The sequence below is a fragment of the Neofelis nebulosa genome, chromosome 8 (assembly GCF_028018385.1).
Source record: "Neofelis nebulosa isolate mNeoNeb1 chromosome 8, mNeoNeb1.pri, whole genome shotgun sequence".
NCBI lineage: Eukaryota > Metazoa > Chordata > Mammalia > Carnivora > Felidae > Neofelis > Neofelis nebulosa.
Window position 1 is genome coordinate 122,133,462 of NC_080789.1, and position 18,414 is coordinate 122,151,875.

At 41.2% G+C, this 18,414-nt stretch overlaps 1 protein-coding gene across 4 annotated transcripts in view; it reads right to left on the minus strand.

Moving 5' to 3' along the window:
* SPAG6 (sperm associated antigen 6) overlaps positions 1–18,414 on the minus strand; it is a 67,205-nt gene that overhangs the window by 29,234 nt on the left and 19,557 nt on the right. For all 4 annotated transcript variants that reach the window (XM_058681721.1, XM_058681720.1, XM_058681717.1 and 1 more), the window contains 2 exons: positions 17,593–17,759; positions 13,555–13,738 (listed from right to left, as the gene is read on the minus strand). In XM_058681721.1, the coding sequence (XP_058537704.1) occupies positions 13,555–13,738; positions 17,593–17,759 (351 nt within the window). The remainder of the gene's footprint in view (positions 1–13,554; positions 13,739–17,592; positions 17,760–18,414) is intronic.

The following is an 18,414-nucleotide window of genomic DNA, read 5'->3' on the forward strand; positions in this document are numbered from 1 at the left end:
AAAAAAAGATCATGGAAAAACTGAGAGGCAGAAGTGTGAAGAGTGACCCACACTGGCATTCCCACGCTGGCAGCACGGAGCCTGATGCCGAGCTCGATCCCATGAGATCACGACTTGAGCCAAAACAAGAGTCAGATGCTTAACCAACTGAGCCAGCCAGGCGCCCCTCGTGGTCATTTCTAGTAACATGTATATATGTGGCTGATGTGCATACAATTCTTTAAATATTAACAACATGAAATTTGGGGGTGAGAACTCCTTGCTTCTTACACAGTTGCTTTTTCTTAAGAATTTCATTCCGTGCTGTTCTCAGGATCTGGGGTTTGTTTCTTCTTTTTCCTAACAAAATAAAGGCTGAATTTGTAGTCCTCTCTCACTGACAGATGTGAAGTGTTACAACTTAAATGGGTCAAAATCTTTTTTATAAGATTATTCATTTATTATTTCTGAGAGCGAGAGAGAGAGAGAGAGAGAGAGGGAGAGAGCGCTCACACAAGTGGGGGAGGAGCAGAGAGAGAGGGAGACACAGAATCCCAAGCAGGCTCCAGGCTCCGAGCTGTCAGCAGAGGGCCCGACATGGGGCTCGAACTCGTGAACTGAGAGATCATGACCTGAGCTGAAGCCGGACGCCTAGCTGACTGAGCCACCCAGTCGCCCCTGGATGAAAATCTTTCATTTAGAAAAATCAAAAAAAGCTTAGTACACTTTAATATTAAGACAAAAAGGGACACAGCATAAAGGGAGGACTTCGAAGGATGACAACATTCGTAAAATTAGTGCTGTCTCGAGCTGGCCGAACGGAAGACTAGAAATGGCTTTATGTTGTGGCCAGAAGAGGACAGGAACGCCCGTCAGTGTATATAACAGGCATGGCTGTTACAGGTCAAATAGAGAAATCAGGGAGAAGTGCTCACAGTGGCCTCAACCCCTCAACTCGTCTCAATTGCGGCGGCTGGTTGTTTGTTTAGATCTGGGGTGGTAAACTCACGTGTCCACAGGGCCCAGGAAGGTAACTAAAAGAAATGAAGTCACAGGGGTGAGAAAAACACGGCGAGGGGAGGCAGCAGGAAAGTGGAAAAGGCTATGCACTGACTACAAGCAGCGGCGATCCCTTAGCCTCCGCCCAGCGTTGCCACGTAGGGATAAAGGCCTCCTGTTGTCAGATCTCGGGATTTTTCGAGAGAGGCCAGAAATCTGATTATTAATGTGAAACCGCCTGGTTTTTAAGTATTGGCAACTTTTTTTCTTTTTTTCTCCCCCCACTCTGTAAGACAATCGGGTGCAGGCCAAACAAAACACATCCGTCCGTGGGCCAGCTGCAGCCTGCAACCATCATTTCACAACCCTGGGCTTCAACTTTGCACCCTCTAAGATGATCTGTGGGGGGCTTCCTGGATGTGGAACGGTAATGTTGTTTCTACCTTTGATTCTTGAAGTCGTATCTTGGAGTCATAAAAGAACCACTGGAAATGAGGTGAAATGAAAATTTCAGAGGTGAATTCCAAGAAATTGATGAAACCCTAAAAACTGGCCTGCAAAAAAAGGAATTAATCTAAATCTATGTCATGATACTTAACTAATTTTCTGCTCTTAATGCGGATACAGGAGAGAAGAGTTCGAGCAAAATTAAGCGTTCTATCAGGTGAAGTCATAAAAAGGACTCAAGAGGCAGGGGCACTCCAGAAGGAAAAAATAAATGTATTTATTTAGCACACTAATTGAGAAATTATTAGGCAAACACCTCAGGAACACTGATTTCTTTGAACTGTATTGCTTTTTAAATTACTTTGCAAACACCACTTTTAAATCACTGTTTCTAAGCCCTACAAAAAGTTCCATTTTGTTTCATTAAAAAAAAAAAAAAAGAAAGTCATGGATCATCATTTCTTTGCACTTAGGTGGCTGTGTTTCTCCCTTTAAAGAGAGGAGGGTTTTCTTGCATCTGGCTCTAACATGTATCATCATCTCTTCAAAACCTTTTTTTTGAAATAAAGCAGGTTAAAAATACATTCAAAATTTGGCCACCACTTATGTTAATCTTATGTTGTAATAATCAGTCACCCCCAATTTTTCATAATTTGGTAAAATTATAGTAAAAGCAAATACGGTGTTGCAAAATTGCCAGAGCTGGTTATCTACTGACTCTACTCCAGTATGATTTGAGGAACGTCACTTCCAAAGTAAAATAAACTTGTCCTGGTTTTGGTCTAGCCCAGCTACTCCACTGCTTACTTAGTTATCTACTGCTGTGTAACAAATCACACCAGCTTAGCCGCTTAAAGGAGAAACATCTACTGTGTCCTAGTTTCTGTAGGTGGGGAATCAGGGAGTGGCATAACGGGGCGGTTCGGGCTGGGGCCTTTCACCAGGCTGCCGTCGGTCAAGAAGTCAGCTAGGCCTCTGGTTATTCGGGGCTTGATTGGGTCTAGAGGATCTGCTTCTAAGCACACTCGTGGGGAGGTTGGAAGAAGCCTTCATCGGTTCCTCCCCATTTCTGGGGCCTTTCCAGAGGCTGCTTAGGAGGAGGCCTCTCCCAGAGCGAACGATCCAAAAGGGAGAATCCAAGACAAAATGGTCGTAGCCTTTCATGCTCTGACCGTCACTTCTGCTATGGCTCACTGGCAAAATGTGGGAGGAGGCAACGCAAGGAGGTGAACAGGAGGAGGTGGGCATCATGGAGGGCTGGGGGTGGGGGGCCTCATGGAGGCTGGACTTATTCCTCAGCAGTGCATCTGAGAGAGACGACATCCCCCCATCGGGAACAAGGCTCATGATAACTAGGATTCCGAGCTGAGAGACAGACCTCTCCCATTGGAGGTGGGAGGGAGAGAAAGGTGCAGAGGGAATTTGCATGTTATTATGAAAAGGTCTAACATATGATTTTTTTCTTTATCTTCCCCACCGCACAGACGATATTTTTCCCACTCGCGTTACTTCCACACCACTTCTTTCCAATCTTCAGAGCCACTGGTCTAAACTGTACACATGGGTTGAGCGTTTGAGAGATGAAGGGTTAACATACATACACATGCTTTGAAGGTTAAATAATTCTGGCTCCTTTAAAAAAGTCAAGTGAGTCAAATAAGCCATTGATCTGGAGTTAATGGTGCCGTAGAAAGAAATTACAATCAGCTGGGATGGATGGCACACTCACAGGGCTCCAACATAACCAGCAGCTTCAAAATAAGGCAAGGAAAAGGACTGGAGACAAGAGAAAGAGAACGTGGGAAACAAGACAGACTCGGGTATGGCCTTGGAAGTTAATAGGTAACATAAGATTTAAAGCAATTTTTAAAACCCCCATGTTGGCAATTTTTAGTGTTTGACTTATAACTACTTCACAGCTAGGACTCGGCCGAGTGGAAGAAGGCAAAAACTCCATACAGAGGGGGTTTGCAGTGCTCTGTCCGTGAAGAAACTGATCTTAAGTTACTTAGATATTTTACAAAATACACTTTGTGTGTCTAGCAATGGATTCATTTGTTTCCCAGCCGTTGGATAGGTATGTACTATTGCACGCATGGTCGTAGTCTCACTCTGCCTACAATTTTGCATCCTGCATCACCAAGAGAAAACTGACACGGAAAGTGTGCATCTTGTTATCCAGACTCCACTGGCGTTCTTTCTTTGCTCCAGCCCAGTTTTAGGTAAGCGCCTGCCTTCGAGGAGCTGGGGCTGACAGAGGAGGCCAGAGAGCAAAGGGCTGCTGGGGTGCTGGTGGACTCTCTCCAAGAACACGCAAAGAGGAGACAGCAGAGGGACACAAACGACATCCTGGGTGATTAGAAGGTTGCCTAGATGCTTTTGTGAAAGTGGTCCCTGGTCCGAAGCTCTTGGCGTGGCTCCCTCTGGGTGGTTCCTAGAAGCTGCCCGTGGGTGCCCACTGCTCACTTTTACTCCTGAGGATCGATGCAGCCCAGCACTTTTAATCAGTGCATAATATCCCACTGAGGAAATACATGCCATAATTTACTTAACTATCCCCCTGCTTTGGGACATTCGTTCTACTTGATTTGGGTTTGGGTTGGGGCCATTACAAAGCACAGTGTGGTGAACCCCTCTTTGTGCATTAAGCTTACGGATTGGTTATCTATCGCTGTGTAACAAATGACCCAAACTCAACAGCTTCAAACAACATCATCCGCTATGCCCCATTCTCTGTGGGTCAGGAATCCAGAAGCAGCCTAGCCGAGTGGTTATGGCTCCAAGTTACTCAGAAAGTTGCTGCCACTCTGTCAGCTGGGGTCACAGTCATTTGAGGGCACAGCTAGGGGAGGATCCGCTTCCGAGCTCACTCAGCAGAGTGTGTTTTTGGGGAAGCTCCAGCTTCTAGTGGGTTGTCGGAGACCTCAGCTCCTCACCATGTGGCCCTTTCCCTAGGCTGGCTGTCCAAGTGTCTTTGTGTCATAGCAGCTGGCTTTCCCCAGAACAATGGGATACAGAAAGGGAGAGAGACCCTGGAAAGAAGCCTCAATCTTTTATAGCTGGTCAGCTATTCTCAGAAGTAACCTACCATCACTTCCACCATATTCCAGTGGTCACACAGACCAATCCCACAGACCCATCTCCCAGCAGGAGAGAACTACACAAGGGTGTGAATATCAGGACACACGGCCTCTGAGGGGCATCTTGGAGGCTGGCTACCACTGGTCACACGTACATCTAGAATTCCACAGGATATACAAACACACATGCATGCATAGGTATGTGCGTTCATGTGTGTATTTACCTATGAGAGTGGCCCAGGGGTGCAATTACTGGCGGGAAGAGTGTTGACATTTTTTTGGGTTCTTGGTATTTTTGGCTTCACCACGTGAAACTGCTGTTTTTGTTCCATCAGAACCAATTGAATATAGGCAATTTCATCCAGGTCAACCTCATACAAGCCAACCTCGAATGCACCGCAATCTTGTTTATTTTACAGGTATATGTCTCCACCACCCTGTCTCACCATGTGGGAGACTGGCAGTCTGGCCACTCATTTTATAAAGTGCATTGTAGGGGCGCCTGGGTGGCGCAGTCGGTTAAGCGTCTGACTTCAGCCAGGTCACGATCTCGCGGTCCGTGAGTTCGAGCCCCGCGTCAGGCTCTGGGCTAATGGCTCGGAGCCTGGAGCCTGTTTCCGATTCTGTGTCTCCCTCTCTCTCTGTCCCTCCCCCGTTCATGCTCTGTCTCTCTCTGTCCCAAAAATAAATAAAAAAATAAAAAATAAAATAAAGTGCATTGTAGTCCTTACATCGAGCAAGTGACTGCTCAAAGTCAAATCATCATTTACTTCTCCCCAAGTGGTATTTTTAGTTCCAAATTCCTAACTTACTGCATACTACAGTTTAGTTACACTGATTAAAAAACATGAAAATTATGGATGACTTTTTCAGACCACATGTGGCATTGCCACTATATTGCCTTTTAACAACCACAAAGCAGAGGCACGCTAATTCTAAGTCAGCACTGTCCAACAGGAATGCGGACCATGTATATAATTTAAAATTTTCTAGTAGCCACATTTAAAAAAGCAAAAAAAGAAGTAGGTGAAATTAATTTTAAAGAAATACATTATTTAACCCAATATATCCAAAATATTATCATTTCAACATGTGGTCAGCATTTTAAAACTTTAACAAGATATTTCACATTGTTGTTTTTTTTTTTTTTTTTTCCATATCAAGTCTTGGAAATCTAGTGTGTATTTTGCACTTACGATACATCTCAGTTCAACTACTAAATTTTCACTAGAAATACTCGATCTGGGGGCGCCTGGGTGGCTCAGTCGGTTAAGCGGCCGACTTCGGCTCAGGTCATGATCTCACAGTCCGTGAGTTCAAGCCATGTGTCAGGCTCTGTGCTGACAGCTCAGAGCCTGGAGCCTGTTTCCTATTCTGTGTCTCCCTCTCTCTCTGACCCTCCCCGGTTCATGCTCTGTCTCTCTCTGTCTCAAAAATAAATAAACATTAAAAAAAAAAAAAAGAAAGAAAGAAATACTCGATCTGTATTTAGATTTCAAAAAGTTTACGGACGAAAAAGTAGATTTATATACCCAAGTTGTTTCAGTCATGCCTAAAATATTCCCAGTACTTGAACTGGTTATCAATTTTTTAATTTATATTAATTAGAAGTAGATAAAAATTTAGTTCCTCAGATGCCCTAGCCACAATTCAAGTATGCAATAGTAGCCCATGACTAGTGCACTACCATATTGGTAAACCTGTAGTTTAAAATCAAAGGATGGGGCGCCTGGGTGGCTCAGTCAGTTAAACATCTGACTTTGGCTCAGGCCGTGATCTCATGGTTTGTGAGTTTGAGCCCTGCATTGGGCTTTGCACTGACAGCATGGAGCCTGCTTGGGATTCTCTCTCTCCCTCTCTCTCTGCTCCTCCCCTGCTCACACACACACACACACACACACACACACACACACACACACACATGATCTCCCTCTCTCTCTCTCTCTTTCTCTCAAAATAAATAAACTTAAAAATCAAGTCAAATCAAAGGAGATATAGAGAAATGGCCAGTAATAGAATTATCACACAAATAGTTAAACAACTGCAGTTAATAGCTTTCCAAGGCCAGAGGTCCTATCTCGCGCAAAATGCTTTGGTGCAATTAACTTATACTACGTCTTTATAGCAAGCTGCTTCATTTATCTAAAGGCACAGATGAGAGCAAAGTGGGCTAAAAAGTTAACTGTGCAAAATCAGCCAGACAACATGGTAATTATACAGTAACTATTTTCCCTGTAGACAATGGATTTTAAAATTTATGGTCAGATAAGATAATGAACATGACTTATTCAAAGTAGAACTTTTTTTTTTTTTTAAAGTAGGCTTCACATCCAGCACAGAGCTGAATGTGGGGCTTGAACTCACCACCCTGAGATCAAGGATCAGATACTTAACTGACTGAGCCACCCAGGTGCCCCTCAAAGTACAATTCTTATGCTAACAAAGCTCTGAGCCTTTAATAAGTGAACTCGTGTAGATGTTTGTGAAATGCTTAATTGCAGTACTTGCAAATATCAAATACACTATGACTAATGTACTTCTAGAAATTCAAATGTAAATAAAAGAGTGTTTTTACCCTCAATATCTAAACGGTGTTAGAAGGTTTCATACACTAGTGATTGGAAAATAAACCAAGTTCGAAAAACAATTTTGTTCAAACCCAAAAAATAAGTTCTGATATACTGTTCAAACTGGTAAGATACAAATACCCTTCTCTCTATCCACTCAGCACGCAATTTCATGACATTTCTTGTGCAGGTATTTGCAACCGATAGAAAACAAAGCCTCAGACTAAAAGAATATTAGGTGGAATCAGGTAGAGGAAGTATTCTGGTGGGTAGAGGGCTTTCCTTTCTCCTGAAACTGTACTATCAATGTTACCTCTTTCTTATTTCTATGCCCAAAGTCTGTCCAGTGCTTATCTGGATGTAACAATGTTCTTAAGAAGGATATAAACATTGCCCTTTCTGCAATGGTACAAAAAGCATAACTTGTAATTCTTTTCCTTGGTCCAACTTAGAATCACCCAGTGTGTTATCTGTACTCTTAAGACCGTATTGTACATTTCTGTCCAACGTGCCCAGCTGTCTGCATGACCTTTATGCTCATCTATATCAATATTTCTATCTTATCATAAGCTCCTACAGGTAAGATATTAGCTGACTTACTTTACTTTGTATAGTCAGGAAGACGTGCTAACATTCCACATAAGTGACTCAGATACTTTTCGATGATTATAGTGATGGTGATGGTGATAAAGAAATTGTTTGCTAGCCTCATATATGAAGTTATAGGTCTCAGTGACTTAGGAATCTGAGATTACAGAATTATATGGTATTGTTCTATATTCTGAATTCTTAAAAAAACACAAAAAAAAATCTCAGAAGCTTTTATCAACCAAGAGTTTATAACTTTAAAAATTAAAATAAATAAAAATACAGGACCTATTTTTTCACAACCTATTTTTTCTTTTACTAGCACACACACTAACCCTAGAAATGACTAACAAATTAAGTAACTACTGAGTAAACTTATAATTAAAGTGTTACTTTAACACATTTGGCCTCCGTGCCAAAAGAAAATATACAAGACATTTGTTTTTGCTTTGTCTTTTTTCACGACCACTTAAATAAATAGAAAAGTTATTTGTGGAAATCAATGTTAGGATCAAAATAGTTGCAACATGTAATGCATATAATCCCATATACATCATTTGCCTCCATGCGCATATGTTCCTCAACCCCTCCAAGATAAAATAAGTTGTAAAAAGCAAAAGTACAGAAATCAACATTATTATCTACAAGCACCAGTAAAGACAGTTGTCTATAGGGTTTTTAAAATAACTTTTAAAAATTTAAATCCAACATAGTTTACATACAGTGTAATAATGGTTTCAGGAGAATTTAGTGAGCCATCACTTACATATAACCCCCAGTGCTCATCCCAGCAAGTGCCCTCCTTCGTGCCCATCACCCATTTACCCATCCCTCCACCCAACAACCCCGCCAGCGGCCCTCAGTTTGTTGTCTGTATTTAAGAGTCTCTTATCGTTTGCCTCCCTCTGTTTTTATCTTATTTTTTCTGCCTGTCTCTATACTCATCTGTTGTGTTTCTTAATAAGTCAGAGAAAGACACAGAACATAAAATAATTTTTAGTTACCAGGCTTTAGTCCCCTTCGCCCCACCCCCCCTCACGGTACAAAGTCCCTAGTTGTCTCAGAGATGTGTCCCTAACGTGGATTTTTCAAAGGTAAATTACCGCTGCCTGAGCCTGTTCCACAGGATTTAGCCTACGGGTATTTACAGAAGGGTGACATGAGCGGCATTTGCAAAAATTTTCGATTTTTAAAATTCTTTTCTCTCTTTATCATTTCGTCATTCTGCACAAGACGGAAAAGAATCAGGCTGGCCAGCTTGGTCTGGATTCCTCCCCCATATCATCTGCTTAGCAAACAGGGGACGATCTACTAAATGTTTCTGTAGTGCCCAATCCAGCCAGTTCCTGTCAGCGCTGCTCCTCTGGCCGCCGCGGTCCCCTCCCCTGACGGCCACTGAGCTGGCATGGAAATCTGTCATCTGATTTAGCCCTACGGACATCAGTCAAGTCTATCGGAGAAAGAGGAGTCACACATGTGGAAACCAGCCATCGGGGGATTAAAAACAGAGGTATCTGGCAAGACTTTCAGATCCAACAAGAAGCTGACAATGAAGAGTGATGGGCTCTCATACGCTTCCTCACACAATAAAAAGGAAGAATCTCTGAAAGGTTTTGAGTAATTGCCACGCTGTTCCACCATCAATTGCTGTCTGGCCAGAATAAATCCTTCACCTCTCTCCTTCAGTTGCCTCATCTAGATAATTTAGGAATTTCTGTGAATCCTTCAAGTGTTCTAGAACACCTAACCAAATGTACTCCGTTCCTCTTGGCCAGGCCTGAGAACAAAGTTTGCTCCGAGATGGCGGGAGTTTACGGGAGACGGCCTACGTATCTAAAGCTCCCCAAATAGGCGCCTGGGTGGCGCAGTCGGTTAAGCGTCCGACTTCAGCCAGGTCACGATCTCGCGGTCTGTGAGTTCGAGCCCCGCGTCAGGCTCTGGGCTGATGGCTCCGAGCCTGGAGCCTGTTTCCGATTCTGTGTCTCCCTCTCTCTCTGCCCCTCCCCCGTTCATGCTCTGTCTCTCTCTGTCCAAAAATAAATAAAAAACGTTGAAAAAAAATTTTAAAGCTCCCCAAATAAACACTTACCGCTTACTTTTGAGCCCAAATGGGGAAAACCACTCCTATAAAACGCTTGCAGGGCTCCTCCTTCCTCACACTTGCAGCCAGGCTGTTGCTCTCACCTCGGTCCCACGTGCCACCCTCACTGCTGCCACACCCTGGACACGAGGTCACGGGCAGCTCTCCTCCACGAAGCTGCTGAACAGTGAGGAGGCCAGAGAGAGGCTGCCAGGGGGGAGCAGGGAAGCGGGGCCTGCCTGAGGGCCTGCGGGGAGCATGGCCAAGTGCCCTTTTGGGCCCTTCCGTGTAGAAGCCCTGCCCCTCAAGAGACCCGTGGTTCTTTCCTCCTCACCCCTCACGCTCCCCGTCCACACAGGCCGTGGGCCCCACTCCTCGTATCTCCCAAAGCAAGACTAGTCCTTGGAAACAGCGAGAGGGTGACGCTGATGAGGAAAACGTGTTAACGGAACAGTGCTGCAGAGTGGGAGAAACTGGCAAGAAGGAAGAAGAACCAATCTGAGAAGAATTTACCTCAGCTTTTACTAAAGAGCAGGAAAAAATATAAAGAAATAACTTATCTTCAAAGTGAGAGGTACATGTATCAGGTGTATTCATTTTTTTTTTTTTTTAACGTTTATTTATTTTTGAGACAGAGAGAGACAGAGCATGAACAGGGGAGGGGCAGAGAGAGAGGGAGACACAGAATCGGAAACAGGCTCCAGGCTCTGAGCTGTCAGCACAGAGCCCGACGCGGGGCTCGAACTCACGGACCGTGAGATCATGACCTGAGCCGAAGTCGGACACTTAACCAACCGAGCCACCCAGGCGCCCCATATCAGGTGTATTCAATAACTGGGGATTCAACCACAGAAATTTAATGACAGGATTTATACAGAATTAAAAACGAAAACACCATTTCAGGTTGTTCATCCCAGATCCCTTTGAATTATCTGTAAAATGCTTCCAAATCTACATATAGAAGTCGCTTTCGGAAACTGTATTTTTCAATTTGAAAAAGTCAGATGATGCCTGTTTGACTAATTGTGTGCTTACTTTCTTTTTGTTTCCTAGACACAAAGCGTTTTCCTTCTATTGCCCTTAAAGGTACACTTTGTTTCTCTTGTGTCTCCATGTAAGGTGTGTATTTCCTGAACTGCCTAATAAAACATTTTACCGCTAATACTAAGAAGAAAACACTGAATGAACGCCCTCCCATCAATCTAACATATTCTATTTTTAGGAGATCATTGAAAAAGAAATCAGGTTATTTAGAGGTACACCATCTATTTTCACTGATTCAGGATGTGAATGATGACTTATTTTATTGCCTACTGGGTAACAATTCCCTTTCCTTCTGAGAAATCTATGCAGTAATCTCTTCTGGGAGCTTCTGGGTCCCAGGCCCCTAACTACTGTGAAATACTGAAATTATAGTGGGAATGCCATGTGGGAGCCAGATTATAGCAAGAAATTGGAATGGAATCCCTAAGACAGATCCTATTTATGAACTATAATCATTTAGCCTCAGACTCAACAAAAGGGAGAGATGAAAAGGTTGTCTATAGGCACCTGCCTGAGAGTATATCTGTCTGACTGTCCCTCAAAGCTCCTTTGTATCACGTTTTCAGATACTCATGTTAGAAGCTGTTTGCCATAAGTTCCTCTGAACAAACAAAACAAAACAAAACAAAAACAAAAAACACAACATAAAACAAAAAACAAAACCCCAAACCTAAATATATGCATATAGTTTCCCCATGATAACCAGCTTCTAATTTAAAACACTGCCTTAGTTTCTTCAGTCAACATATATTAAAAAATAGTCCTAATGAGAATCTGTTTGGAAAACCAAAATCCATATATGGGGAGGAGATAATTTTAATATACGAATTCAGAATCATTTTAGGCATGACAATAGTTTTTCTTTCTTATTTTTGTATAATTTTCTTTCCTTTTTCTAATAGTGTCAGCATTTTAAGAACCAAATTAAACATCACCATGGGAGAGCCTCTTCCTGTTTCTGTTTTGAATTTCTTCTTCGGTGCTCTTTTAAGAAATATTTAGTGAAGCTGTTTACGGGCAGTGGCTAATACGGGCTTTGGAGTCAGACAGATGTAGACTCAAATTCTGGTTCCACAATTACCATCACTTCAGGTATCCTTCCTAAGTCATATTTTCTTCCTCTGTCTAACAGGGAAGGGGTACCCTAGGGGTAGCTGTAATCAAAACAAGATAATGTATCTGGAGCACACTGCACAGAGCCGGGCACACAGTAATTACTCAATAAGTGGTAGCCATTATTTTATGCATGCATACACACCGAAAAATCTGGAAAACAAAGAAAACGTACCTTGAATCCTATCACCCTAGTAACACAAACATGTATTTCTTTGTAATTTATGTCCACATAAAAACTTACTTTTATATGATTATAACTGCAGTGCATAATTTTATAGCTTTTTTACATTACAATCATGTTTCCATGTTACCATGTAGGATTCATAATTACCTTTTTAATTTGCCAAATGAAATTCCATTAGGTAAACTACCATAATTTAACCACTAAATTCCTGCCAAATATTTGAGGTTTTTTGATATTACAAATACTACTACAATAACATTAACACGAATATAACTTTTGCATTCTGTGGAATTCTTTCCTTAGGATGAATTCCCAAAGCAGGCTTTTTAGAGTAACCACAAACTCTTTCATGGCTTAGATTAATCTTGCCAAACTGCTTTGCACAGGTTTATACAATTCACAGTATCTCCAGCAATGGGCATAACCATCATATCCTCTCCAACCTTCAGTATTAATACTAATATCTTAGATTTATTGGATATTTACCATGTGCCAAGTACTGGCCCAAGTGTTTTGCATATATTATCTCATTGTGCTCACAACAGATCTCTGAAGTACCTACTTTTAGGTGCCCTCTTCTGCAGATGAGGAAGTTAAGGTTCAGAAAATTTGAAAGCCATGTCCAAGGTCATGCAGAAACTAAATGGTGGATCTTGGACTCAAACTCAGATCCTGTCTAATGCCACAGTGCTCTTGACCGTTTGGCTGTAATTCTGATTTACTCTTTTCCCCTCCCTAAGTAATAATAACTGGGAAAAGACATTTTCATTGATGTTTTAATATGCAGTTCTTTGACTACTCGAGAAGTTGGTCATTTTTACATATGTTTAAGACTGTGTTTTCTTGTTGTATTATTTGTTCATATTATTTAGCATCTTCTGGAAAGTGGTGGGGGCAATTTTATTCCCCATATAATCTTCACCCATCGGGTCTGTCAGCATAAACTTCACACAAGAGGTCCAGGCCCCTTCTTGATGATGTCATTAAGCTGTCAGTTTATGAGAGAAAGTACTTCTCTTTCCCCTCCTTCCTGCCCAATATGGGCTCAATACACATATGTTCTAGAAAGTTATCATGTCCATATCTTTTCAACATTACTCATTCACACAACATGTCTCCCGCCTAGTTTGGAGCACCCCATCATCAGAGAGAGTAAAGATCCAAAATCCCCTGAAGGATGACAAACTAAAATTTTTTCACTGAACCAATTTGCCAAGGTCTTTGAGAATCTGTCAATCTCTCACTCTCCTCATTCCCCACTCCCTCTTTCCATGCTCACACTGCTCTTCAGCTGACTGAAGTAAAGACTGAAATGGGTAGGTTTTTTGTGAATTTATGATCTAAACAACTTGGCCATCATTCAAAACCTATCTCCCATAATGTATGGAAACATCATTAAAACTGCAAAACCCGATTTCCCTAAAAAAAATCTAAATGTTAGTAATCCTGTTTTCAAATATGCTCCGTTACCTGCATTATGTCTTGCGATGTAACCCAGTGCCCAGGCTGCAGCTTCCTTGACTCCAGGGTCAAAATCTTCCAGGCATATCACCAGTGTATCCAGGGCTCCGCAATCCACGATCGCCTGAGCTAGTTGAGGAGAATGCTTCCCCACTGCTCGTAGCACAAAGGCGGCTGCTTTCTTGTAAAAACGCTACGATGATAAAGCAGACAAAACTCAGAGTGAATGAAGCGCTTATTAAACCAAAAGTTAAAATAGACGAAAACCAACATAAAAATGACATTAAATAAAGCTCAACAGCTTTTGAATACAACAGATAAAAAAAACCCGGCAAAGTCACTTTTTTGGTGTTCCCCGATTGCTTTTTGTTCAGTGCCAAACTGAAACAACGTTAAGTCTTAAATTTCCTTTCAAATGTTTTATTCTGCAACATGCATTTGGAAATTGTATAAAAGAAAACATAAACATTGTATTTCCTACAAATGCCTAAAATGATGAGATTTTCTGTATCTGCGTTACACTGAAAAGTAGTTGTTTGACCCAGGGGAACTCTTAGATTGTTAGCATGTGCAACAAAAATGTCCGCTGACAAATTCATTTCCTTTACTTGCCCTCAGTCTCTAAGCGTGGTAGGCCTTTCATGACCTCAACTAATCTTTCTGGTGTCCCAAGTTATCCTGAAATAACCACGGTCTGGGACGCACTTACCAATCATCAGATAAACATAAAGGTGATACATTTTAAAACTTTTCCTGGTAAATAAACTAGCCAAACAAGAGGATGTGTGATTTATCTCCTCTGAGAAAAAAAAAAAACAAAAAAAAAAAACCAAAAAACAAACAAACAAACAAAACAAAAAAATATATATATATATATATTTTAGTGATAAATACAAATGACTTGGTATTATGTGAATTTTAAGTAATGCTTCATATTTGTAATATTTTCTATATAAAATTTTATCAGATTAAGACATCATAAAATAAAACTGAAACACAAGGCTAACGCTTTTCTTCATATAGCTAAAAAATTTAAATGTATAGGAAGTATTTGGCTGTAACACTCACTGTTGTTTCATGGTTAGCCTGACACATTAATGGTCTCTTTCTTCTATGAATAGAACCCAGGTAATCCCCTGTTTTGGATTCCAAGTTTCTATTTCTTTACGGTGACTACTGAAAGTGACCAGGTGACTACAGCACCTGTTTTGAAAGCATGCTATTTACTTAGGCTAAAAGATTAAGATAAAATAAAAATTATAGGAGAGGGAGAAAATATACCAAGTATATTTTAACATATTATCTTTCAAAAATTGGCCTATGTTGATGATATAAGAAATATGCTATGTTAATAATGATGTTTTGACTTCATATCTTTCTTTAGTTTCTTAAAGGTTAACAGAGAGATATTAAAATGTGTTATAAAGTCCAACTTTATGTCAGTGACTGATTGTAAAATAGATTATAGATTATGAAATAATACATTATACTTAATTAATAGATTTATTAGGCCATCGATAGTCACTGCTAACTACAGTGCCTATAATTCACACCTTCTGATCTCATTTCCCCTTTCTCCTAATTTCCGCTTCTCCAAATTCCTCTCTCTTCTCTCCCATTCCTCACCAAAAGAGTTGCCTTAAAAAAAAAAAAAAAAAAAAAAGCTACACCAGAGGACTTTGTACCTCATAAAGAAGAGATTAAACCCTGTGAGAAGTGAGTTAAAGGACTGGTAGGTGAAGTGAATACTGCTTCACATTCTCAGTTTCTCCTCACCTCTGCCCTGGCACTTTTTTGTCGCTTTACAGCTAGTGCACATTCATTCGCATCTAGAAAACTTCTACTGAGGACCTTCTTTGTGGGATACCAAAACACAGACCCTGCCCCAAAAGAAGGAGCCAAGAATCCAGGAAGAACAAAGTCTAACAGTGTTCGATGACAGAAGGAACACCTGTAGGAAAAACAAAATTTCTGAGACTCCTTGTAGAGATAAGACAAGCAGGAAATGAGTCTCCAATCTCTAAAAAATAAGGCAAAAATGTGAACAATTGGGATTTAATTTTTATTGGGATAAAATACACATATTATTTGCCATTTGAACCATTTTAAAGTGTAAAGCTCAGTGGCATTTAGCACAGTCACAGTGTTGTGCAAACATCACCATCTAGTTCCAGAATATTTTCCTCAGCCCAACAAGAAATCTCATACACGTTAAGGAGCCACTCCTCATTCCCCTGTCCCCACAGCCCCTGGCAACTGCTAATCTGCTTCTGTCTCTATGCATTTGCATATTCTGGATATTTCCTATAAACGGAGTCATGCAATATGTAGCCTTTTGTGTCTGGCTTCCTTCTCTTAGAGCAAAGGTTTATCCATGTTATAGCCTGTATCGATACCTCATCCCTTTTTATGACTGATAATATTCCATTATATGGATGTACAACATTTTGTTTATCTAGTCATTCTTTTGTTCTAGTGAATAACGCTGCGGTAAACATTTGTGTACAAGTTTTGTTTGAATACCTGTTTTCAATTTTTTTGGGGAAATCTAACTAGGAGTAGAACTGCTGGGTCATGTGGTAATTAGGTTTAACTTGACTGCTTGACTGCTTTCTATAGCAGCTGCCCCATTTTACACTCCTATCAGCGATGCGTGAGGGTTCCGATTTCTCCAAATCTTTTTTTTAAATTTTTTTTCAACGTTTTTAATTTATTTTTGGGACAGAGAGAGACAGAGCATGAACGGGGGAGGGGCAGAGAGAGAGGGAGACACAGAATCAAAAACAGGCTCCAGGCTCTGAGCCGTCAGCCCAGAGCCTGACGTGGGGCTCGAACTCACGGACCGCGAGATTGTGACCTGGCTGAAGTCAGACGCTTAACCGACTGCGCCACCCAGGCGCCCCCCGATTTCTCCAAATCTTCACTGACCACTTGTTCTTTTCTTTTCCCTTTTTTTATGGCCATCCTCATAGGTAAAGTGATATCTTGCCGTGGCTCTGATTTCCATTTCCTAATGACTCATGTTACTGAGCATCCTTTCATGTTGGTTGGCTACGGTATGTCTTCTTTGGATAGATGTCTGTTCAAGTCTTTTGCCCATCTTTAAATTGGATGGTTTGTTATGGTTATATGAATAGGAATTGAATCTTAAAAATGTGTCAAGAAACATCTATCCTGGGGCACCTGGGTGGCTCAGTCTATTAAGCATCTGACTCTGGATTTTTGGCTCAGGTCATGATCTCACAGTTGTTGATTTCAGAGCCCTGCATCAAGCTCTATACTGAGAGCACGGAGCCTGCTTAGGATTCTCTCTCTCTCTCTCTCTCTCTCTCTCTCTGCCCCTCCCCTCCTCATGTTCTCCCTCTCTCTCTCTCTCTCTGTCTCTCAAAATAAAGAAATACACTTTAAAAAAAGAAATATATATCCTTAGGTTATAAGAAACTAACAAAATGGAATAAACATACCAAGACCCTACCTATAGAAAGATCCTTAACTATTATCAGGTGGCAGAGTACAGAACAAGATAGGAGGGAAAACATTGTGGCACTCGTGGATGACCCTGAAAAGGACTGACATGCTTGCATACTTGCTATAAAATGCTTTATCAAACCTTCCATTACACATATCCTCCTTCATTTTGTATGCTTCTGTCCCCGTGCTCCCAAGCTGTCTCTTACAGTGTCCACTAACTAGATTTCATCTGCATGTAAGGATTGCTGAAAACAACTTTCCATTTGCCTAGGGGGCCATGCACCTAAGACTGATCCTACAAATTGAAGACCCCCATACACAGAAATACTGCCTTATATACAATTCGTTTAAAAACTGTGTAATCTGTTTTCTTATATTAACAGTAATGGGAGAAAAACTGCCCATCACTTCCAAAGTAAAATACCCTAAAGGTATTATTTATGTGCAGTTCAAAGAATTGAAGGTTATATTAACGTCCTAAAATTCTAATGCCCACAAGCTTGCAACTGTGCCCAAACTAGCAGATCTTTTAAATCTAAAAAAAAATATGTATAACTTATTTTTTTTAAGTCTTACATTCTGTTCTGCCAATGAATAAACAAGCTGTGGAAGAATGTCGCCCTTCACGACTGCTTCTGCTAGGTCACCATTATAATTCGCCAGTCTCCCAAGAGCCAATGCAGCAGTCTGTTGAATTGTTGGGACCACATCCAGAAGAAGAGGCCTCAGCAAAGACATTACACCTGAGTTAAGTTATGAAAGAACAGAAGTCAGCAAAACTTAAATGAAAAAGCAAATATACAATTCAGCATTTGTGCAGGTAAGAAAATCATAGGGAAAAAAATCAGTAAAAACACACAAAAACTTTTCACTAAAAACGAATGGGATATTTAGAGGCCTCTAACTGGCCAAGACAGAAAGTAATACAACCTCGAATTATCAAAGCAGCAGCACGGCATGAAAACAAGAAAGGCTTTGGACTTAGGTTAAGAGTTTGAATCCCTGATTTGGCAAATAGTAGCTATGTGACCCAGTAGGACTGTCATGAGGAATGTAGAGAAAGGCTGTGGAGTATGTAGTCTGATGCCTACCTAGCACATGGTAGGGGGGTGGGGAGGGGCGGGGGGATAGGTGTCCCCCAGCCTTTGTAAATTCTATCTTTTAGGGCTCAGTTCAGGTCCTTTCATCTCTGTGTAGTTTTCCTTCGCCCCCCCCCCCCCATTCCAACTGTTGGGTCTTTTCTGTGATTTCAACTAAACTTGAATGTATTTCAGAGATTTTATCAGGATGTATCTCAGAGCCAGGAGAGCTAGGGGGACCACCTGGCTGGGGCCTCACACTCATGAGGGGATGCAAATTCAGATTTCTGATACTACTTTAAAGAAACAAATTCTTGGG